We start from the raw sequence: 25,465 nt of genomic DNA, 5'->3' as shown, positions 1-25,465 counted from the left end.
AGCTGCTGAACGTACCAACCAGAAAATTGAACAATATTTACGATGTTTTGTTTCCGAACACCAGGACGATTGGGTCGGTTTGATTCCTTGGGCGGAGTTTGCACACAACAATCTCGTTTGTGATTCTACTCATTCAAGCCCCTTCTTCATGAATTATGGCTTTCATCCGTCTATTCTTCCTTCGGCTTCTCCTTCCCAGGGGGTGCCGTCGGTTGATGTTCATGTGGCCAATTTGAGGAAGTTGTGGGACCAAACTCGACAAATCCTTATGCACAACTCTATGCTGGTTAAGAAACACGCTGATAAACGTAGAAGGGCGGCTCCGGTCTTTGTTCCAGGTGATAGGGTATGGCTGAGCACAAGGAACATCCGTTTAAAAGTGCCTTCCATGAAGTTCGCTCCCCGTTATATTGGTCCTTACAGGGTGCTGACTCGAATCAATCCAGTTGCGTACCGTCTAGCTCTATGTTTCATTGCTGAAACCACTTATATGCAACAGATTTTCCTCCACAACAGCCCCTCCTCGCTCTGTTCAGGTGGAGGGTCAGGAGGAGTATGAGGTTAACTCTATTATTGATTCTCAAATCTCACGGGGGAAGGTTCAATATCTGGTCGATTGGAAGGGTTATGGTCCTGAAGAGAGGAGTTGGGTACCTCAAGAGGATGTTCATGCTCCTCGTCTCCGCAGGGCGTATCACTCCCGCTTCCCATCTCGTCCCGGTTCCTTCCGCCCGGTGGGCGTATCTGAGAGGGGGGGTACTGTCAGGGTACCTGAGGTCTCTACCTCCGAGAGAGGTAGAGACTTAGACGTTTATCCGTCCGGACGCCATGTTTCCCCTGTTCCTCACGGTCGACCCGGTCACATAAACGCCGGCCGCGAGGGAGTTACTTCCTTATGTAGCATGGTGCCCGGAGACCGACGTCATGACGCCAATCCGGAACGACCTGCCACTCAATCCGTTGGAGACCAATCAGGACTCGTCGGAGGCGTGTCTATCCTCTCTAGCCAGGGTATTTAAACATACTTCGCCCTGTTGCTCATTGCCCTATCGTGGTTCTAGCCTGTCTAGTCACACAGTGCTCTGGTGTTTTTCAGTTATCCTTTTGGTTCCGACCCGGCTTGTTTGACTTACTCTGTTTACCTCTCTTATCCTTGACCCGGCTTGTTACTCGCTTACCTATCCTCTCGTTCCCTCGACCTCGGCTTGTCTCTGACCATTCTCTATACACCCTGTACCTGTTTGTACTTTGCGTGTTGGATCCCTGTCCCGATCCTGACAATTAGTTGATCTTCTGTAAGCTTTTTAAAAAAAATCTTTCTATAATCCTCGTTTTGTGGCAAACTTTCCAGTACCCTACGTTCAGTTTAAATTGAATTAAGTCGTGTTGGGAAGGGCCCTTATCCAAACTGCTCACATTACTTTTCAAGCATTTCTTGCCGTTTTCTTGCAAAGGAAAGGACTTTGCAATCAGGAAAAACTGGTTTCTGTTTAACTTTTATGCTACACCTGCCAAACACACTGTTCTATCAACAGCACAAGCAACGCCTTCTACACTCCCTATAAAAAACAAGAAACAAAATGTATAAAAAATACTAACCCAAATTAGAGATAATCTAAAGTTGTTTTGAAAAACTGTATCTTTCCATTAAGGCTTTTAAACGAGGCTTTAGAAAAATGATCCACAAAATAAGATAATCAGATACACTGGAATAAACCCCCCTGTAACCGGGTATATTCCAAAAATGTGCTTATTAATCTGAATCTTTGACAAATAATTCATTTATTTTGCTACAATGTTGAATTGTAATTGTAGGGGCCTTTCATTAAATGACATGTGATGGTAAAGAAAATGAGGATACAGAGAGGTCTTGTTTAATTATGCTTTGGAGAATAAATGGTTAGGGTTTTATAGAAAAGGCAGTACTATGCTAAGAATTCATTGATAACTAAAGATCTATTGATAGCTATTGACATAGCTGTGAATGCTATATAGAAGAACAAAATAATAATATCTGTTTTATACACATTTGGAAACACATTTATTGTAGATTAAACATTCAAATGTACGAGATTCTAGAAAGGTAGGAGGACACTAGAGAAGGAAAGCAGAAGAGATGATTTGGTATCCAAAAGGTATAACGTCCTTCAGAGTTATGACAAAATATTGCAGAGTAAATTCAGTATGAGACGTTGCCTGATATTTAGAGGGGGTCAACCAAAATAGGTTTTCTCAGGGCCTTGTTAATTACAGACTGTCCCTTCTAAGAATGCGACCAGGATATAGGTTTGTGAGACAGGAAGCACCCAGTGCAACAGTTGATGAAAAAGAAAAAAAAAAAATCAAAATTCCTAGGAATCTTCACATTTAAAGGGACACTATAGTCACCGAAGCAGTTTTGGAGTATAGATCATGCCCCTGCAGTCTTACAGCTGAATTCTCTGCCATTTAGGAGGCAAATCCCTTTATTTATGAACCCTAGTCACACCTCTCTGCATATGAGTTACAAAGCCTTCCTAAAAACTTCCTGTAAAGAGTCTAGATATATATTACCAGGTCAGTAGCCTACGGTCCAGAAAATCCTAGTAGCTTCCTCCTGCCGACCGGATTGGGGGAGGTGTGGATCTCTGTGAGGTGTCGGCTCAGGATGCGTTCCACTCGACTGCCTTCTGAAAGCTTCAAGCACGATGCTTGCCTTACGCGTTTCATGATCGGCTGATCACTTCAACAGAGGATCCCGAACCGCAGTGGAACCCACGCGATGAACATCCAGTGTCTGACACCTCACAGAGATCCACACTTCCCCCGATCCAGCCGGCAGGAGGAAGCTAGGATTTTCAGGACTGTAGGCTACTGACCTGGTAACATATGCCAACACTTTGAACCCTTTTGTGAGTGCATTTTATCTTCTTCAATAAAATCTCTATCAGAGAGCACCATGTATCTGTATTATATATTATAGAATTCAGCACAGACTGTTATTATATATTTATTTATCTGTGTTTAGGTCTTACCCAGATGGACTTTGATTTATGTGCAATATACATTTATGATTTTGAGTTTTATTTGTATGCCTAATTTTAGACTTTATGTCCATGCTATCACTGTTTAGTAGATCTATCACACACTAAGGTCTAGATTTATTTTTATCTTTCCATTCTTGTTATATCCTATTGTTTATATTTTTTCTATTTTCACAATATCTACTTACTCCTGGTCAGTTTATGTTTTTTCCCAGTAGAGTTTGATAAATATTGTAGACCAACATGAATGAATAGATGAAGAGGAGTCATCACATGTCCTGTAATCAGCTCTACTGTGGAAATAACCGGTCATCATTCGTTGCCGTCATCACGTGACTTAAATTTCGCAAATTGTTTTTGTTTTGTTTGTTTTCTCTTTTTTTTATTGTGCTAGATATTATGTTCTGTTCATAGTGAAAGTGTTTCATACAATCCAGATCACCAAATGTTCTGAACGTAAAGTAAATCCACGACACATGTATATTCTACGCTATTTGGTTTGAAAATATTTTTTCATTTACATATTACACATAATTGTATCGCACCATTTTTCTATTTTCACTGTGTCTGCTTACTCCTGGTCAGTTTATTGGTTTTTCCAGTAGAGTTTTATATTTGTTATATAGCTTAAGGTGGAAGCTATTGTTTTTCCTGTGAGACAGTAGTTATAGTTGCTTGGTTTAGGTCCCCGTAATTGAATTTAAGTGGGATTACACACCATTGATTAATTTTTAAATCTTTATATTTTATCTATTTTTGGGTGCAATTTCTATTTTTCCAGTTTCTACCTATTTTACTTTATCAATCTAGAATCAAATCTAATCATACAAATCACATTTCTTGTAATATTTTATTGTAAAAATGCCATGCTACAAGTAAACAGTTTGCCCACCTCACAATATATATATTAAATAGCAGATTGATTTACATTGGAATAATATATTTATTTTATTATTTTTCTCACCCCCTTCCGTAGGAGAATGTGTTCTAGACTGCACTGCTGCAGGCAGAGAATAACATTAAGATTGTTATGTAAATGCACAATATTTTCAGCTCCAGCAATAACCACATTCCGCCTGGGGCATTAAATTAAAACGACCTGCTATTAAGGGCAGGGATTGCTAGTGCCTGATAATTCCACCAAGTATAACAGTATGCGGATATAAGGGAGGAATCATTCCAGATAGCAGGACTCCTTTTAATGACAGGTTTGTCTACTTACAAGTCAATACAAAGTGTCCACTCCCTTCATAAATATCTGAGAGGGGGTCATTTATGCAATTAAGAAGACTGTATTTTAGTGTGGGGGTGGGTTGTAAAACCAAATTTTAAGATTATACAGTTCCCTGCCTCCACTAATATTGGAACACTTGGCTCTGCAATGGTTTGATATCCATGAGACCAGAGGATTTTTTGTGTATTTGCGGAACAAAAGATCTAATGGGTAAACAATGAGGACACATTTTCCACCGCTTTTTTTGCTCATATTTACCAAGGGTGCCCATATCGGTGGAGGGCACGGTAGACTAATTTTTCCTACATTTCACATGATGTATTTCTACATGTAAAACCGTTATTAAACGGACACCAAGCACCATAAGCACTATAATGTAGTGCGGGTTAACGGTGCAGTAGGCTGTTGCATGCAGTCAGTCTCGGCACCCAAAGTCACCTCCTCTGCAAACATGAGGAGGAATTTCAGTTCCTCACGATTTGGGAATGTGTTTGGCCCAAGACATACTTGAAAACAAGAGAAATCTCAATTTCTCCTTCCTGGTAAAATGTTTTATAAATAAATAATGTAAATATAAGGGATGTCCAAGATTTGCATGGATAATAAAGAAAGGAAACTCATTTTTAGCACCTTTTCAGGGAGAAGACAGGTGAAGAGACCATTGTACTCTAAAACGTTAGGATTTCTATCCAATTTGTGTTTAGCAAATACAGGACGTGCACCTTTTAATGATTAATGAAATGTCTCCCTGTTAGGAGAAAGTAACTAAAGGTATAGCTTTAAACATTACGGATTTTGGTTTTGAGGGGGCTCATGTGCAATCCTTTATATTATATTCCCACAGCTGAAGCTCACGATTTACATTCATATCTGCACTCATCTAACATCTTGTTAAAATCTAAGTGTACAGCGGAATCTGTTGGCGCTTTATAAATAGCAGTAATAATAATAATAATAACATCCATTCAAATTAAATTCTGCAGCCAATTCTTGATAATGTCAACTAAACACTGCAGCAAAAAAAAAAAAAAAAAAGAGGGATCCGCACTCATCACCTGTAGACCTCAGTGCACTGTACCCAGGGCTGGCAAACCCCTAATCCCTATAGTAATAGCAAAGTAGTCCAGGCACTCAAGGTCTTCATACATCAACAGATTTATTGGAAAAACATGACAGATGAAGGGATCGAAATGTTGCTGTATCTGTCATGTTTTTCCAATCTAAACACTGCAGGTCACAATCAAAGTGGGCAGGAACAGTTTTGCACGGCAAAATACACAATTGAAGAAACACTATAGGCACCCAGACCACTAAAGCTCATTTAAGGGGTCTGGGTGCAATGGCCCGGCCCCTTAACCTGCAATTGTAATTATTGCAGTTTTTGAGAAACTAAAATAATTACCTTTGAGTTGAGACTGCCTCTAATGGCTGTCTGACAACCACTGGTGGTTAGGCGACTTTTGGTCACCTGACACTGGCCATCTTCTTGCAGCAATGCTTTCCTATGGGGAGGGCCTAATGCACACATGGCGTTCCCAGCACATGATCATTAGTGCCCCATCTGGTGACGGAGGAGGCGGAGCACCGACTCAGTGCCAAGGGATATCGACTCTGTATTCAGGTAAGTACAGTACGTGTTTATTAACCCTTACACTGCTGTGGGGGGCGGGGGGGGGAGGGAGCTAAAGTGCTAGAAATACTACTTTGTATTCCTAGCACTACAGCATTCCTGTAAGGGAACACATACCATAACACTAAAGACATTCAGCTTGCTTGAGCGCTTTATATGTGAAGAGTCTTTTTTATTTTTTTTTTTTTCCCCATTTTACAAAAATAAGCAGTTTCAAATAGACATTAACTTTGTTAGGCCCACTGGCTGTCAGTCAGACTACCAGTCCTGTTACTTACTAGTTTGGTTAGCTCAGTGAAGCCAAACTCGAGAGAGGTAATTGCTCTGGGCACCTGCCTTGCAAAGGCTTCTAATTGATCTGCATTAGGAAATCTGTGATTGGACAGTAACAAAGTGTGAATTAGGGAAGATGGGCTTACAAAGGCGTTAGACAAGACATTTGCATCCTCCAATTAAACAATGTATAATTAAATACATGCATGTTTTGGGGATATATCGACCTACCACTAAACAGTCATTTGTATTATATTTTATTTGGGCAGTGGAATGTCCCTTTAAATAAATGATCAGAAAAATTCTAAGCTAGAATAATCTGTATTTATATTGTTTGTGAATCTGTGAATCTATGTAAGGTTATATTTATAAAGTCTGGTAAATTTGGTGGGTCATTTTAATAGTGATAATTATATAGATATATACATATAAAATGTTTAAACTGTAAGATCAAAGTGTTGTAACACATTGTTACAAACCTATAAATTCAATAATCCGGAATTCATGAGCATTCTACATCATATTAACCGAATATAAACATACTAACAAAAATATTTTAGATACAGTCACATACAGACAAAAAACATTCTTCTGAAAATGTTATTTTTCTAAATTCATATACCTATTATTCTCTCCAGGGAATGATTGAAGGCGGCATTTACAAACCTACAAAGTATCAATTCAGGGAGTTATCTGTTCAACTGCTGAAAGATCACAATTAATAAAACCCTTTTCTTAACGTTGTTCTTTCAGTTGTTCAGAAGATAACTATCTACTTCCTATAGTTATCAAAATAATTCGATTTGTTACGGATCCGTTCATTTTCAAATTGCTTAGTCTGGACAGAATTCCATTATTGCACATGTTTAATGTGCTCTTTTTCTTTAAGTTTTTTTATTTAAATCTTTTGAGATTTTTGCAGAGTTCTCTCATGCTACCCCTAGCCGTTCACGCCTCCAAGGTATTCCTGGCTTCCAGCCATATAATCTGTTACATACCATCTAACCACAATAATGGGTTTAAAGAGCTACATTTAGAATGCATTTGGAACGAGAAATAAATAAGTAATCATGCAGTTTTTAAAATATATGGGAGGTAATACAAAATAAAATAATAAAGGACAACTTATCTCCATTTATTATTTACAGCAATTTATTAATCCAATATTGAGTTTTCTTGTGAACATAATTGAACATTTACCAAATAGAAATCTAGCCTTGATTTAACAAGATTTCCAGATAATATAATACGGTTTAAAAAAACAACAACATAAAAAACAACTTCCAAATTATCTACAGAAGTCATCATTTAAATCTATGGGATTTTTTTGTAGATGAAATTGTAGCCAATATAAGATGTAGTAGTTATGGTACCTGGAGGTAAATGGCACGATTTTCTGTTTATTCTAATATTGTTCATTCATCACACACCTTATAATAGGCTAATCAACGTGACACTTCCTAAATGTGGTTTTAGCTATTGTATAAAACGCCGCTTCGCGTTCCGATCCTAATCTACGCACAATGCTTCCTTCCGAGAGTTACACAACATTCGAAGCCAAAGGGTGTTTTTATAATATATGGTCTCCATTGTTTGTGTCGTTAATTGGCAGTCCTCATCTGGCTTTCACATAATACAGGTTTATAGAGCCATTTGGATAGTTTTCAAGACCCTTTGCTGCCTTTTTTGTTTTAACAAATATAAAATGTTTCTGTGGCATGTACATTGCTTAATAAAAAGGTACTGGGTTGCTATGGACAACATCAACACAAAGATGTAAGGGTTTTAGTTTCATTAAATTATTCCATTGAATATATAAATATCTAAAATAAGCCGAGATTAATTTTCTACTTTGTATCATAACCCAGATTTTATCGTAAACAAAGTGAGATGTTTGGGTTCATATCAGATCATGGGACAAATTGTTGAAAATTGAGGGATTATATAAAAGTAATTATGGGTCAACATTCCAAATGTGGACCATCTGACAGGAACGTTCTACTGGTTTCCATTGGGATTCCTCCACTTTTACAAACTTTCCCCCAAATTAACTTTTATACATAATATTCCATTGGGTCAACTGGCTAAACCCAGTGTATCTTAGGGAGACGTTCCCAATCAGTGCAATGTCAACTTTTCTAATCATTCAAGGACACAGAAGTAGGGAATGCTCTGGTTAGCTGTATAGGGAATCAATTCTGGTACAGGACGTGTTCTGGAAGTTGTAGTTCAGTTGTCCTCTTTCTAATGAAGAATGGAAACGGCAGAACTACCTCACCCAGAAAACACAGTCACATCATGATTTCTTCATTTGAAGAACATGGGAAACACTGCAAGTAAGTAATGAGAAAGAAGGAAAAAAAACTCCATTGCCTATTGCAATCTAATCCACACATAGTGCATCTAACATGTGAGGAGACTCGCTTTACTTCATATATCAATCTCAATGCATCAAGTAGCTAAACGATCACGTCACTATAACCCTAATTTTATTTGTAGGTAGATAGGCATTGTGGTAAAAGTATGAGGATAATCTTTCGATCATACTATACACGTTTTATAATAATATTTCCATGCAGATAAAAACTCTACTAGTCAGATCCAATTGGCTGTGAAGTAGGATGAGTGCTATATGACAAGGGCACTACAGCTCACACCAACCGCTCAGTATCTAGAAAGCAGAGCGTGGAATTAAAAATCTGCATTATGTACTCAAGGAATGGGAAATTCTATGCTATTACAAGTTAAATGGACTTGTATCCAGAAAAATGGTCTATTGTGAAGCCATTATCATGGGTAACATCCTCCGGTTATTTAGGCAACTCAATCCATAAAAAGCCTGCTTATTGCAATCTCTTTTCTCTCGTAATAATTGTAAGAAATGGTCAATATTATTCCCATTAGAACGAGAAACCTGTACATAGGATCGATGAACCTCTCAATGCTGCGGGCCTGTAAGAGATTGCAAGTATTCAACTATTTAGACAATCAATGGAAAGGGATGAGAGTTTGATAGTTAAATAATAAAATGAAAAAAGTAACAAATGTTAGAAAAACAATATTGTGTGCTCACCGCAAAATATCTCACAAAAGGTCATAGAAGCATGGCAACAGGATGCGAAGTCTTCGAAAGATCAAGGGTTTTATAGATGAAAATAATATTAAATATTAATAAGTAATCTAATTTCAATTATTTAAACTAGATGGGACACTGTATAGATGGGCATTACTCTACCAAACATGGATTCTTTAACGCTCAATGTGATGTATGAATTGATTTATGTTTCGATAGACAACTTTTTATATCTCTACGGCTGTTCGAATGCAATGGCAACTCTTGCGATCGATCGTCATATGAACTGCTCTGCAGTTGGATAACACCTGGACAATAACTGGAAAGACTCTAAGGAGTAGTTATATGGATTGGTTGCTATGCCTCAATTCTGGACATGGTTACATTAAATGTTGTTAGAAGCTTTTGCTTATTTTTGGCTTTGACCTTGAAGCAAGTCTGCTGCAATATGGTCTGCACAAAGAGTCCCGGGTAATGTTTAAAACCCGAGACAACCCTTACTGTTTGTTTGTACGGAGTAAAACATCTGGCCACCCTTTCACTTATTTCAAAAACATCTGCCATGAAATAGGTTTGCATTTGCATATGGGGCAACACTTGATGCATTTTTGGGGATAGTTATCAAAGTGTTCCGAAAATTGGTGACTGAATTCCGGCATTATTGTGACAGTATTTATTAAAAGATATCTAAAAAGCTTTCTTCATAGTAAGTTCTGACCGTTTTTGCCAAATTTCTGGTGGCGGACAAATGATCCACTTTTATGTTGGAATACGGGGAGAAAATATTAATAAATCTGTTGCATTGTCAAAAAATGGCGCATATCCAAATAAAATAATTGTTCTAATAAATGGAGTTGAAGACTCACTGAAAATCCCATGAAAAAGTGTTGGCGACCCTCTCCTTAATCTATGTGCATACATGTACATATATCAGTCATTTATGATGGTTAAAGTGTAAACGGGGAGCTCATGGTTTCAGCTGTGCCCAAGGGGATCGAATAACCTTAATATATCACTGGGACATGGAAGGACGTGACAGTATGACAACCTTATCTTTTTTCATTGAAACTCACGGTTAATATTGCTCATTGCAGCTCTCGGCAATATTCCGCTGCTCTGAACAATAGCTTTGCAATAAGCTGTGTACTTAAAGGTTTTATTTATTTTTTTATTATGACATTTTTCACTGGATATATTTAGCTGTAGAAAAAAAGTTTCAAGTTTTATTTATTGGAAAAGCTGTGACAACCAACGTTAAATTGAGGCGGTTATATATTGGGAGATGGCTGATTTAGAAGCAGTTTGTATGGGCATTTTCCTTTTTACTACGTTAAGTGCATATTTATAGAAGCATCACAATTTGTTGAACCACTTCTTAGCAATGAAAAGGATTTGTGAGTTTCAGGAGCGCCTCTTTAATTATTGTCCAATTATCTATAAAGCCATGATTGATTGAATGATTAACAGTCCATAATCAGCTTAATAAACACATGAACCAGTACGTCTGACGATGGTTCATGATACAGTTCAGTAGAGTGAAAAGCTGGTTAATTTTATTCCTGTGGGAGGATCACATTTCCCCTGGCTGGTTAGAGCTCCAACTTCAGGTTTAGGTGAACATGTGTCCCCAACAGACCAAGACCACCCAGTAAATTTTAGAAAGATTCCTTTATCCTCATCACTACTTAAGTTGAACTCAAGATCAGTGACTGCCAAACCAAGTCCTCAAAGCACACGGACAGCCCATAATTTAGGCATTTCTGAATTCTATCTGTTGGGGATTTTGGACGAATCCAGGCTGGTAGTTTTCCTAGTTAAAACACATCGTGTAACATTGAGTGTACATTGTGTAACTACAGAAACATGGAAATGTAGCTGGAAATGGCAAAGAGATCATTACTGAACAGGTCTCCCACCAGTCCTGATTTTGGGGTTCAGCCATTCTGATTTTGTTCCATGTTGTCCAGCATTTTGGGACACCAAGGATTTGTTCTCCGGCAGCACAGGGCGAGTGAATCATTAGACGTTCTTGCACTTTAAAGTGGGCCCTCGGATCATACAGAGAGTGCTTCAACCACATTCTCTGCATGGTCCTGTATGCTGGGGGTCAGCAATGCCGGATGTAAGTCCGCCACGATGGACATGCCCCTTCTGCTGACATGCTCCCTTAAGACCTGCACACCCATCACGATCTCACACCTCAGTGTTCTAACATGACTGTTATGTACGTTCAGGGCAGGAAGCTGGGAAGATTAGATTGGCTTTATTAAAGTACTGAGCTGGACAAACACTTCCTAACCTGGGTTGAGACCAACTCTTTCAGTTGTGACTCAGATCCACCAGACAAACAAGTCCAGACCAGCACACAAGGAGACAGTTGGGGAACTTTGGTAAAGTAAAGTTGATGTAAAAGTATGGAATCACTGTTAATCAAGCCAAGGTTAGTATCAAGATAGCTGATATATGAAGAATGAACATTCCAAAACAGATCAGACATTTAATAAAATGATATACCTTGTCTAATCATACTGCAAGGCAGAGTTAAAAACAGTCCCATGAGAGACTATGCAGAAAAAATACACCAACATTCTGAGAACCATGGTCTAGACCAGGCATAGGCAACCTTTGGCACTGCAGATGTTTTGGACTACACCTCCCATGATGCTTTGTCAGCATTATGTGTGTAAGAGCATTATGGGGGATGTAGTCCACAACATCTGGGGTGCCGAAGGTTGCCTATCCCTGATCTAGACATCATCTCTGGATGCTGGAGAATGGACAAAGCTTCTTGGGCAAAGCGCGATGTTACTCTATCGTTAACGGTTACTACACTTTTTAAAAATGAAATGCTAACAGCAATTTGGGTAGGCCCACATGTTTAGTCTTGCTTGTGTTAATAGAGAGAGAGGTGGCAGAGCTTATCATGGATTTCATGGATGTATTTTGTTTACGTCGTATTATGCATGTTCCTACATAACTATAACACTGGTCGACTTTATCACGTGAAAATCATGCGGTCACATCACTTTTATTGTTTTTCAGAAACACGCAGATGGAAAAATACTGACAAAAAAAAAAATCAAGTCTAAACAAGCACTAATCAGAATCAAAAATCAAAGTCCTGCAGAACCATTACAGCCGTACAAAACATTTACTTGTAGTGAAAATTGTAAAGAATTCACAATGTATATAACAGGCACTCCTCCTTTAAAGGGACAGGAGTGAATGTACGGAATGGCTCACCAGCCATGAAACACAGAGCGCTTGTGATAATTTGTTAAATGAAACACTTGGCTCTTGTTCTTAATTACTTTACCGATCTTTATCCAAGATAAGAATCAATAGGTCATAAAGTAACCTAGACAATCTGGGTAATGACCTGAGGCTCCAATTCCATTATACAGGAAATCTCTCCAAAACAAACACGCCCTTCAATGCTCAAGGGAGGTATGGAAACGTGCACGCAAGTATGTCAACCAATAAACAAAGGCTTTAACTAGTATACAGCGAGCTGTGAAACAGACTGGCATATATGGCGCTAAAATAACCAAGGGGTAAAGCAAATCCCTGACATAATATTCTCCCCAACATAACCATTTTGGATTAAATGATCACCTCTTTGCATTTTTGAAAGGCAATGTTTCCTCCAGATAATGGCATATTAATATAAAGTAAAGAATGGGAACTATAGAACATATAATAAATAGTATATTCATAGGATAGAGAGTTCTGTTATACAGTATAGTATCTCCTATATACTGAACCTGTATACCACTATACCCCACCCCAGCTGTAAATGCACACTAAGAACAAATGAGATTTCTTAATTGCAAAGAGGGCACACGCAAATGTCAAATTTTACCAAAATGTTAGACTTTCTTCCGTAAACGTATATAAAAAAAAAAAAAGCTGTTTGATGGCAGACCTAATCATTCATGACATGGTTTACAGGTTTGTATGTTAATATAACAGAATCAACAGTTTAAATGGATTGATCATAAATTCCTTTTAAAACAATCACACTCTTCCCGAAACCAAACTCAGCTCAACGATGACAAAATTGTTACAACGTCGATGGACGACCAGAATTGGATACTGCTGCTTTGATCTGCGCTGCTTGTATGAAGAAATTGTTAAATGAAGTTGAGTCATTTTTAAACAAGTAAATTAAAACATTTCTACAAGCAAGAGACCAACTTTGCTGCTTGCAAAACTCTCTGCACGTTAAATAAAGTCTGTTTCAATGGTGAAGGAACACGAATGTTTGGAATACAAATACCATATTTATCGGCGTATAACACGCACTTTTTTTCCCTGAAAATAGGGGGAAAATGATGGGTGCGTATTATACGCCGATATCCCATAATTACTTACCTGTCTTAAAGCGTGGACCGGTGTTCAGCGCGCACCGCGGTACTGGAACTTCAATTTCAGGTTTCGGTTTCCGGCGGGACTGAAAGGAAGTGTGCACACTTCCTTTCAGTCCCGCCGGAAACCAGAACCTGAAATTGAAGTTCCTTTACCGCGGTGCGCGCTGTGAAGCCGGCCCACGCTTTAAGACAGGTAAGTAATTATGGGGCAAGGGAAAGTGCACTAGGGGACACTATGAGAGGGGGGGGGAATACTATGAGAGGGGGGGGAATACTATGGGAGGTGGGGAGAGAATACTATGGGGGGGGGGAGAATACTATGGGGGGGGAGAATACTATGGGGGGGGAGAATACTATGGGGGGGAGAATACTATGGGGGGGAGAATACTATGGGGGGGAGAATACTATGGGGGGGAGAATACTATGGGGGGGGGGATACTATATATCACAAATGCAAGAGTGTTATACTAGCTATTTAGATTATTGCCCCTCCACTAGAAGTAAGAAAATGAATTATTTTATTTACCTTGTTTCCCCTCAGACACGCTGGTCTCGCCATGGCCACCACTTCAGTCTGGCTCAGATCATCAGCCTGATGATTTCAGCCAAACCCTAGGGGAAGCATTCGGTGGGGCCGGGGCTAGTGCACATGCGCGGCAAATTGCCATGGTGAGCCAATCAGCATCTTCTCATAGAAATGCATTGAATTAGTGCACCACTATGAGGCGCGTTTAGCATCTCCATGTAGAGCGTGGAGACGCTGAACGTTGATTCTGCAATCTTTGCAGACTGCATCCAGGAAGTCCCTCTAGAAGAGGCAATGTAATGTAAACATTGACTTTTTATAGAAAATTTACTTTTTAAAGAAAGACAAGTAGACGCTGTTAACTTGGAGCCTCAAAAGTTTAGAATTTATGTATATATATTGATTGTTCAGCTTTATGACTTTATGATGTAGGAGTGAAAACAAGGTTTGTTTTTTCATTTTACTAAATAGTGTGAAAATGGCAACAACGCAATCTAAAGCTTTTAGAGGTTTGTACTAGAAACAAATAATAAAAAATGCACAACTAAACATAAATATTGTTCCAAATAAAAGACTTCTGGAATTGAAGACACAGGAATGTTCACAAAGTCCATAAATTGAGAAATAAACAGATCAAAAAACATTTGAAGAAAGAGTAATACCTCACATTTATATCAATTAGCAAGAGCAGACAGACAGTGTAGCACTTTATAACAAGCAAACAAAGCCGAGCCTCTCGTAACTAAACAAGAAGCAATCAATAATTAGGCTGAGTTAGCAGAAAATCATTTAACAAACGGTTATATTGCCATTACTTATTATTTTTCTACTCTATTGCAAAGGTTTTTTTCATTTTTAATGAAAACATCTAAAATATATATGTTGGCAAGGGGTGGGAAACTGCCCTAAATAAAGACCCTTGGTTTGGCCAGAATACTGCCGGCAGGGATGACAGTGGATTGCAGGATCTCCATTACAAACACGTGCTCCATGTGAGTTTATAAAGTTGAGCAACTCTAAATTCCTCTCTAGTGTTGGTGGAAGGGTCAATGTCAATGTTGTGGTGCGACAATTTATTTCTGAGGATTTTATCCCTCCCATGAATGGCCTTGCTCCCTTTTGCTGCAAGCCATTCTACACAAATGGCATAGAAATTACATATATAACTTCATCTCCTCATTATCTAACCTTGATAGCACAAAGTACAGAACAAGATTCTTTTATACAATGTTACCAATTATAAATCCACTTCTTTTCAATGGATTGGGAGTGAAAGGCTTTCACCGCTCCGGCAGACTATCAGGTTATTCAATAAAGTGAGAGATGTTGGGAAGTCTTAGTGAATCCAAAAAGCATTGCAAATTTAAGGCTAAAGTAGTTGAATTGGGAGCACGACTTTGGTCTTAAATTTGAAATTCAATTTGAATGTATTTTGAGTTCTCTCTTTAGTAAATTGTCGTGTTCACTTTCAGCACGCTGGGTACAGCAAGGGAATAACACAGCAGCTCTTTGAAAAGTTCAAACTGCCTTCCATAAAATGAAGCAATTATTATTAAAGTTTAGCAGTTCTTTGTAAAAACGCAGTAACAGCCATAAAATGTCGCATTTCGGAGCAAGTGACATCCATTTTGGTTTATATTTCTCCCTGAGCGGCACTAAACCAGAGAGAAAGCGATGAATAAATGAAAAGACAAATATGGCTCCCCAAAATGGCACTGAAGGGGATAAGATAGCCCTTCTGATTGATTTATCGCTGCTCTGACTAAGATCTATAATTAATACAGCTCAGTGAACAGGCCTGGCTCAGACAGTTCCACCCAATATTAACAGATATGGGATGATGGGAGATGGCACGGCCTGAGACACAATAGGATTTATCAACAAATTATAAACAATGTGGCATTTTTTCAGACCAATTTAATTAATCTGCCCAAATAATTAGATTTTTTTGTGCCCTCATTTCTTTAATGTACACAATAAAAATGAAAAAAAAAAATCGATCTGCTTCATGTCTCTTCCTTCTCCCCCACCCAACCCCTCCCCCCCCCCCCCCCCTGTAAATTTAACAGTCTTTTCTGAAATGGAGAATTCCGTAAATAAAATAATAGCTATTTTTAGACTATTTTTAGAACAATTAAATGAAGAACTGTCCCAAATTAGTTCCCTGGTCGTTTGGTCATTAGACACACTCCCGCCATGCAGCTGGCACTTGGACCATGCATAGGGCGCTCCAGCAATGTTCTCCACTTGGTCTTGTAGATTGGGGACCAGCTGTGTTAGGGTAGTACAGGATTTAGAGTGTAGTGTAGGGGTTAGTGGGTAATGTAGGGGCTTATGTTTAGTATAGTTAAGGGATTTAGGTGAGGTTTTTATTGTAAAATCAGCACAGATATGCACATCCCAGTGCTGCCTTAGATTAGTGGCAGTAAAATGGCAGCAGCGGTTGCTTGAGAGTGCAACTCCCACTAATCTCATGTATGCAATGGATCTGTCTGTTTTTATTGGCTGGAATTGCAAGCAGGCGATCTGTTATTAATGTTTTATTATGGGAAGTAATGGCAAGGATGATGTCAACGTATTGGGATACTCTCAAACATGATCAAATAAGAAATGCATTGACATATATACCGAACATGCGACAAGCAAACATGTGGACTAGGAGTTGAAAAATAATAATGAGAAAAGCTGAAACGACATTTCTTATAGCATGCAATGTTCTTTCCCTTACATTTGTTAAATAATCTCAGCCCTGTTTGCACCCACACTGATAAATTAATATCCTCGTAATATTAAACGAGGCAGACATCCGAAAAGAACTAGTTATTTTTAGCAACAAAATAACTGAAAATTAGGAAAAGAATCTAAACCTTATTAAAGTAATCTATGCCAATCCAAAAAAATTAATTAGCCATTTCCCTAAGGAGGACAGCAGGTCAAGCACAAACTACAATGTAACCTTATCTGTTAAATTTCTCTATCTAGCCTGCACCATTCATCATCGTTACACAGTAACAATTCATTTCCCAGGAACATAAACGGTTGTTTTAAGCCACTACCATCGCTCTGGTGCTCATTAACCAGTCAATAGTGTCTGATGCCTTCTACTGATAGTGGTCTATCTATAATCAGCACATTGGTTTGTTGTCTGTACAGCGTAAACAATGCCAGAATTTCACTGGGTGAGTGATTCTCAAAACACCTCAGACAGAGAATTGTAATGAACAGCATTTTACCGTTATAGGTCACAGTTATCCTTGGCGTTGCATCCAAATCCACAGACAGCCCATTCGAATATCCAATCGTGCTTATCGCACAAAGGATCAAAACGCAACAGCTCAAGTGTCTCTTCATCATCTTCTGTAACCGGGTAGTAAAGTCCACAGATTCGGGGGGAGGGGAGGGAAACGCAGGTCACCAATTAGATAGAGATGGTTGTAATACGCCACCTAAGGTTAGAGCCTTCATCCTGTTAAATAAAAATAGAATAAAATTAAACTTCAACGAGAATCTTTCAATGGACCATGCAGTGTTAGAGAAGAGGAGTGATTGTCTGCTCTAAATATTGTCCTTCCTTGGATTTAAATAAAGTCTAAGAGGTCCTACAGAGATGGCGGTGATAGTTTTCTGCAGATACTTCTTTCATTCCAAGCAACTCTGACTCTGAAATTAGAATCAAAATGCACAAAATTCTTACTAGCCGTCCCAGAACTCTAGTTCAGGGCTGGCTGGTGACGTTCCACGAACGCCATCTTAGGTGGAGTTACTCTTCCGATCGCAAAGAGGTTAATCTTCGTATGTGTCAATACAGACTGGATGCACCATGACCACTTTAAATCACTAAAGTGTTGATGGTGTTTGGAGTAATCCTTTGTATGACCACGCCAAGCATAACTATTATAGCCCACTGTTCTGATTATGGAGCCATGAGTGCCCTAGTGTTGGTTCACAGAAATACAAACAGGGTTTTTAACTAAACTGTGAATTGTCAAGAATTCAAAGTGAATTTAGAATTTTTGTCGAAAATAGCCAAACTGAAAATATACATGAGAATTTTGCCAATTTGGATATGGTGGCTTAAAATTCAAAATTCCCTCACTGAATAAGCCCACTGGAAAGTTAATTGAACTTTGAACACATAGTAGCCAACTAAGGAAGGATTTCAAATTGGGTAAGTGAATAGAATTTGCCCCAATGACCCGTAAAGTTCTCAAAAGGTTACTCGATAGTGGAGGAATGAATTCCCAAACGACTTGAATTTGACAAGAATTAAATAAATAAAACCCACTGGCGTCTCGTTCACATTCTCTATTAAAATGTCAAGTGCTCTTTAATGAGAGCATCTCAGTTTATCTAATTTTTTATTACTCTGCACTAATCTGAAAATACCAAGTACCTATAGAGTACATAAAGGTCGTGGATGCAAAATAAGGTGCAATCTGTTCATTTAGAACCATTCAGTTCCCAAAAAAACATAAAATTATTGTGTCAAAACAGGAAAAAATAATACAGGTTTTCGTACACTTAAACAGCCGTTTCTTTCCACGCCAGGTTTCAATAAAAAAAAACGAAGAGGCGGTGAATAAATCGTATATAGTAAATAATATAAATAGATCGCGCTCTACCTGCATGGTATGTAGCTCAATTGTTTTATGTATCACTGTATGGTGGGTTTCAATATTACGATCCTTACCTCTTTCTCTTCACCTTAAATGGACACTATACCGTGTATTTGTACAGTGCCATGAAGTGGTTATAGTGCAAAGAAGCTAGAAGTGCAGTAACCTGGTTATTTGTCAAGTCTTTTAGAAATAGCTGGACAAAATCCTGGACTCTCCCTGAGAATCATAGTGTGCTCCCTCTTCAACTACCGTGATAATGAGGGATGTGCACATCTACATTATAAATATCAATTCCGTCCAATAGGGGCGGCAATCATAGGCCGAGTGTGTCAGACTAATCCACTCCCAGTGCTCCCAGCCGATTATTGCTGTCCAAGTAATGAGTGAGCGTGACTGTGCACTAAAACAGAATTTAAAAAATACTGGATAATTAAAACTATAATAAATGCACGGGGGCCACTGTTGATCAGTACCCAGCCCCCTCAACATACCCCCATGCTTTTACTGCAACACATTTGTGTTATTTTCAAATGTTGGTATATAGTCATGGAACTTCTATAAAAGCATGTGCGTATAACACAGAATCACCACTAAAGATGTTGTTCTGGTTATTTCAATTATTTATATAGCTCCAACATATTCCACAGTGTTAAATGAAAGTCAAATAGTAATTCTAACAGAACAACCATACGCTTATTCCACACTATGGCTGATAGAGAATGATGGGAGCTGTAGTCCAGTAGCTTAAGGCCCCTATTTGACACCCTTAACTCACAAGTGCTGCACGGTTTAGTACAATGAGTGATGGACAGCCTTGTCAGTGTATAGAACTGATTTGCACTACATCTCCCATGATGCTTTGCCATAACTATGGCTGTAAAAGCATTCTGGGCGATGCTGTCCACAACATCTGGAGTGCCGGAAGTTGCCTTCCTCTGCTGTAGATGTTTGCAAATTGCACATTTTCCAATAAGCACAGCCAATCTAGATGCCTGATCCTTTTATTTGTCCGCATACAGGAAACATTTCAATAGGTCTGGCCAAGCAGGGAATGCACAGAACATCTAACTTTTTATTATTAGAAACCGCGGTTCTAGTCTGTCACAGTGTTGGAAACCTGCGTGTTCTCTGCAAATTGTATACACACAGCTCATTGTGTCAGAACATGCAAGGACTTCCTTTCTAAAACAAATCATTAGCGCCAATATCTTCACAGCAGAATAAAGGAGCCCGACTCGATACCTACCACCTCCTTCTGTGTGCCTCTCTGTTAAACAGACTCTGCTAATCCCTGTACAAGGAAAATGGGATTCTGCTAACAGAATATTATGTAACAATATGTCTATCGGTTCATAGAAGGTGCCATTTCTGTGTCTCTTGTCCAGGTGCAATAAAGCCAGATTTGGAAACGAGAGTGAATGGAGAGTGTTTTATTTCACCAATTTAAATGAAATGGTTTGGGGGCGTACAGTCTTTGCTTCCCCTCTGACTTTATTCCAACTATTTAGCAAACAGCTTAAAATAGAATTACCGTACTACTTACTATTATGGTCCCCCGCTGCAATGTTTGACAGCCCTGTCTATAGTTAACTAATTGTTTCTTTTTTACCATGATCTCAAGCCTCTGTGTTATATCTATTATTCCTTCTATGCCCGACCTCTGAGGAGCCATTACCCTTCGTTTTACTTGCACCTAAATGCAGGAGCCTTTTTTGCAGACTTCTATACGGCAGCTGTAGGTGAATATCCTACTTTATATTCTCTATTACAATGTTTATTACGACGTTTTAAGACATGTTTATTTAGCGTGTGATTCCTATACTTTCGAAAATAGTGCAGTATCGCAGACATGTCTTGATTACGTTTATGGACCCTTGTATTCTTGTTGTCAAGTTTTTACCCAGCATGCAATACTGCAAAAATAAATATATTAAAACAGATAACCAAAGCAATACTAAATGTGTTACATCTACAGACAGTGATTCAATGTAACAGGCCCAAACGATCCTAAAAATATGAAACATTTTACATCAAACATTAAAAGAAAATAAACATTTTATATTGGTTGTAACATCCTGACAGATACCAGTAATCTCAAAAAGATACATTCAATAAACAAACTGTAACAAAACAAAGTATCCAGTATCACATAGAATGGGTTCGCGCTCTCACTCTCCTCATTTATTTCAGCTTCTCTCCCGTTCTTTTTGTTATGTTAAAATTCTGAATAGTTTTTTTCCCCATCCCCTCCTTGTTGGTGTTTTATTGCTTGTAACATCCTGACCTCGGAAACTCTAACTTGTCAAAAAACAAACAAAAAAACAAACAAACAAGGAAAACAAGCATATTTTATCTCTACTTCAAAGTAATCCTAGGTGGGGATCAAACCACCAACGCTGTCATCATAGAGCAGTTAGTCTGCTCTATATTTGTGAGTATATTTTTATCATATACACCACTTGTTTTATTGAGAGCACTATCTGTCGCCTTAACTATTTTTCCCTGGGTTCCTGTCATCGTGAACCAAACAGGACACCTCTGATACATCTTATAAGTGGTGATTATACCACCGCAAACTATACACGCTAGAGCTGGCTAAGGCTCTATAAAATGTGAGTGTGATACTGTCATTTTTTTATTACATAACTAGATTTGGCGTATTACACTATTTCCGCCCTTTCTGCTTTTGTCTTTCTATATATATCAATAAGAAAATAAAGACAGCGGCCCTACCCTGAGAAAAGTCCTTGTTGTACTAAAGACTAAAATGTCTACTATCAAGAGACTATTATTTGTGAGGACAATCACATTAACTTATTTCTTGTTTGTTCCAAAAATCTATTTAAATTTAATATATTGTCTATTGGCGCAGCCGTTTAGCTTTTTATTTCTGTATATTCTCTAAAGGGTTTAGAGGGATTCCCATTTTAGGGTTGCTGTTTTTTTCTGTGGATTAGCGCTGAACCATTTTTTGTATTCTAAAGAAAACAAGCGACAATACGTTACGGACTCTTCATTGCTTCCTTGAGCTGTGGAACTCTTCAGCATAACAAGGGCTTTATCGCTCCATTTAGGAATGTAGTAACATGTCAATTTAACAAAATTTGTACATATTTTTTTCAGCTCAAGAAAACAATGTAGAATCTAAGGAAGGCAGCTCCACTAACAGAGAAAGAGGATCAAACTTGATATATTGGTTGCAAGCCAAAAATAAATACATAAAAACCCCCCCCCAAAAAACAGAGATATAAAGTACACACAAAACCAAAAGATACCAGGCTTTGTAGAAGCCCTGGTTAACCCTTCATTAGAACGGCTTTGGGAATTGTTTTATCATGACAATCCTGACATAGCACATATAATAAAAGGAATAAATTATACATTATCAGCTATCCGGTAACTGACGGAGAAGGCGGCGACAGAGCTAGCTCCGAGGGACTTTGGTGCTGGAATTAAGAAAGTGTAAAAAAAAAAAAAAAAAAAGGCTTTTTTTTAACCTTTTAACTGCCATGGGAGATGATGGGGTGGCAGAGAGACACAGCTTAGTGCTCCTTGAAGTACAATTATTTTACCTACAAAAGCACCAACAGTATGCACAGCACAGCACAATGGCAAGATGCAGCATTAAACCAATAGGTGGAGTGCCGTCTAATTTACTGGGTTAAAGACTCAGCACTCTGTGTAAGGAACGGTAACCCAATAAAGAGCAGTGTGTGTATTAAATATATACACATGCGAATCCCATCCATTTGTGGGCTGTGTGTGCCTGGAAGAAGAGGCTCGGCTGATGTGACAAAGCTGGTTTCATTTCAGCAAACAAGGAAAAGCACCATTTGATTTTATACTGTGCTGTAATGACATCTTAAGGGCCTACAGTCTCTGGGGGAAAGTGACGGGCGTGCAAAACTCCGAATATAGAGCCGCACTGATGTCATTCATTGGATGCAGGTTGCTATGGCAACACATTTCTCCCTTAGGTACTTATAGATACCCCTACAGCCGCATCTGCAGTCTAAATGTTTAACCTTTTTTTTCTCCCTTTGGTCTTGGTATGTGTTCTCAGTAAGCTCACCCCTCCCATAGCCACATTCATAAATGCTCTACAACGTCTGCAAAAGGTCTAAAAGTAGGTCAAATATCATTTATTGTTTCTGCGTGCCATCGTTTAATAAACAGCTCAAAAGAGCAATTATGGTGGACACGCTAGTGCTGGATCTACGTTCCAGGACTATAATAAACAGACACAAAAAAAGAAAGGGAAGGATTTTAAAACCTTGCTACAAATAATTACAAAAACAAAACCCACAGAGATCCTCCCCTCCACCATCTAATTATTTTAATAATTGCACTGTGTAAAGGCTTCCCGTGTAAAGCCATGCGAGGTCCAGCCAGCGTTACAGTCACAAACCATGGGTCTCAGGGTGAATATTATTCTGGAGACGTCTGTTATCCAATAGATATCACATTAGTATTCATTTCAAAGCAGCCTCTTCTATGCAGGCTCTTCTGTGCACAGTAGTGCACAACCAGAAGTTTATTTATTTATTTCTTTTAATATTTTTGCACAAGTCAGGCAAGAGTGTAATGGAAATTCTTCACTCCATTAACCTTTTATATCGCTATTCAGATGGACAGAGTAGCAAACAGGCTCTAAAAAGGGTTAAAATACATCACAGTTCTATTTAAACAATTTTAACCCTGCGCTGTCAGACACTGATCTGCCCGTTGTCTCGACAGTTCTAGGCTTTTCCCTCTGGGGTCCTGTTTCTGGGCACACTGAATAAAAAGCCCCAAAGGGTAGCACACGTGCATCATTGATCCGAATTGCTCTGCTCAAAATGAAGCTAAATGCTATGCGAATGGGCAGCCTTGAAGTGGACTGACCAACACAGAGACCGGTCAGCCTGGTACGCATGCATTTTTAAAAATTATTTATATAGCACCATCAGATTCCATAGCGCTGTACAATGGGTGGACTAACAGACATGTAATTGTAACCAGACAACTGTACGTACTGGAACAGAGTGAATGGAGGGCCCTAATCAATGAGCATTAACAAGTAAAGATGTGTGGCAGGATAGTGTGATATATCTCAGCTAGACCATAGATGTTAAGAGACTAGAAGCATTGGAGAGAGTTCAGCAATTTGTAGATCATTTAAGACTAGATACATATACAATGTAACATAGCAATAGAAAGCAAAACTTTCTTTCCATAATCAGTTAAAACCATACGGTTAACACAAAGAAATAGTTATCAGCTATAGCGGTTACGATCAATGAGAGATCTGACAAGTTCTCACTGTTGAGGTGGTAGGTCACCAATCGCTTTCGTAGTGGTCTGGGCAATAAAAGTTTCATCTCCTTTACTGGATAATAACTCCAAGTGCACCCAGTCAACCAGTAAAATGCATTTGTAAGGAACATTTATAACATTTATTTTTATTTACTTGGTAAAAATGAGCAACAGTCGAGTGGCTGGTAAATGGGATAAGGTGGTCATTGTAGGAGGAGATGGAATTGTAAGAAGGCAGCACTAAGTTGGTATGTGTGGGCGAGGAGGTAAGGCTGCTAACTAGAGTTGGGTTTGCAGGTTGGGGTGGCTCACATGACCACTGCGGTGCTACAATAAATCTCCAAGTTATCACCAATAGACTTTAATTGTTTATGCCCATACGTGCATAAAAACTGATAGTGGGGCTCTAAAGCAAGAGGCCCTGGGGCACAGACTAAGCACCCCTGGCTCAATGTAAGGAGGCCATTTTTTCATTGTATCACAGTACGATCATTATAATTCCATCAGTGTGCAGGAGCATTGGATACCAAATAAATGTAGAGGGAGACGAGCCAAACAGAGAGAATCCACTGAGTTACTAAAGACAAATACAGAATAACGAAACGTTGTGAAACCTAATTGAAAAATGTAACCCTTTGACTCTCAAATGCAGCAACAAACGTAGGTTCGCGTTTTATGCCATTTAAGAAGATGCTTCACCAACGCAGAAAATGTATAACCAAAAAAAAAAAAGTGAAAATGTTTTTTGGAATCGATCCATAAATTTCTGACTTGTGTACCAAATGGACAATAAAATAAAAATATAGCTCAAAGCAGACCTCGGTTTAGCAGATTTTTTAGTAGAATGGCAGATCCACTTTAAGTAAAGATTATTATTATTATTATTATTTCTTTAGCTCCAGCAAATTCCACTGTGCTGTACAATGGGATTGAAACGAGACTTAGAACTATTGATAAAGCACTAGAACACATCTCTCCTGCGCTCCATCGATATATCACATTCTGTTACTTAGCTAATGGGAAACAAATTATTTGTGTTAGGGAAGTGACTGCCCTTTGGTTTAGCCTCTTAAACAAGAGTGCTATTCCTGATGGGTGACATTTGGGGCATCTATCTGGAAGCAGCAGTTCAAAACCTGTTCCTCATCGTTCGGTGTTCAAAACAAGAGCTTTGATTCTGCATACTCTCACAGCATGCTAAGTAATCCCCGTCTGCTCTCGGTCAATGGCCACTAGAGGAAAACACTTCGGTTATTTCAATAGTTTGTTTTATCATTTTCAAATCAAAACACTTACAGTGCTCCTATTCGTACAATTATTATTAATCATTACGTAGTCACGTTTGCCGCATAGAAGAATTATTAAGGCATATGATGTAGCAAAATACTATAAATGTACAAAAAAAAAAAAAAATAAGAAAAT

At 38.6% G+C, this 25,465-nt stretch overlaps 1 protein-coding gene across 1 annotated transcript in view; it reads right to left on the bottom strand.

Moving 5' to 3' along the window:
* SEMA4G (semaphorin 4G) overlaps positions 1–25,465 on the bottom strand; it is a 141,755-nt gene that overhangs the window by 96,832 nt on the left and 19,458 nt on the right. Inside the window, exon 2 of the mRNA XM_063435029.1 lies at positions 17,363–17,595. Within this exon, the coding sequence (XP_063291099.1) occupies positions 17,363–17,483 (121 nt within the window). The 5' untranslated portion in view covers positions 17,484–17,595. The remainder of the gene's footprint in view (positions 1–17,362; positions 17,596–25,465) is intronic.

The sequence above is a fragment of the Pelobates fuscus genome, chromosome 10 (genome assembly GCF_036172605.1).
Source record: "Pelobates fuscus isolate aPelFus1 chromosome 10, aPelFus1.pri, whole genome shotgun sequence".
NCBI lineage: Eukaryota > Metazoa > Chordata > Amphibia > Anura > Pelobatidae > Pelobates > Pelobates fuscus.
This window is presented reverse-complemented; position numbering and strand designations above follow the sequence as displayed.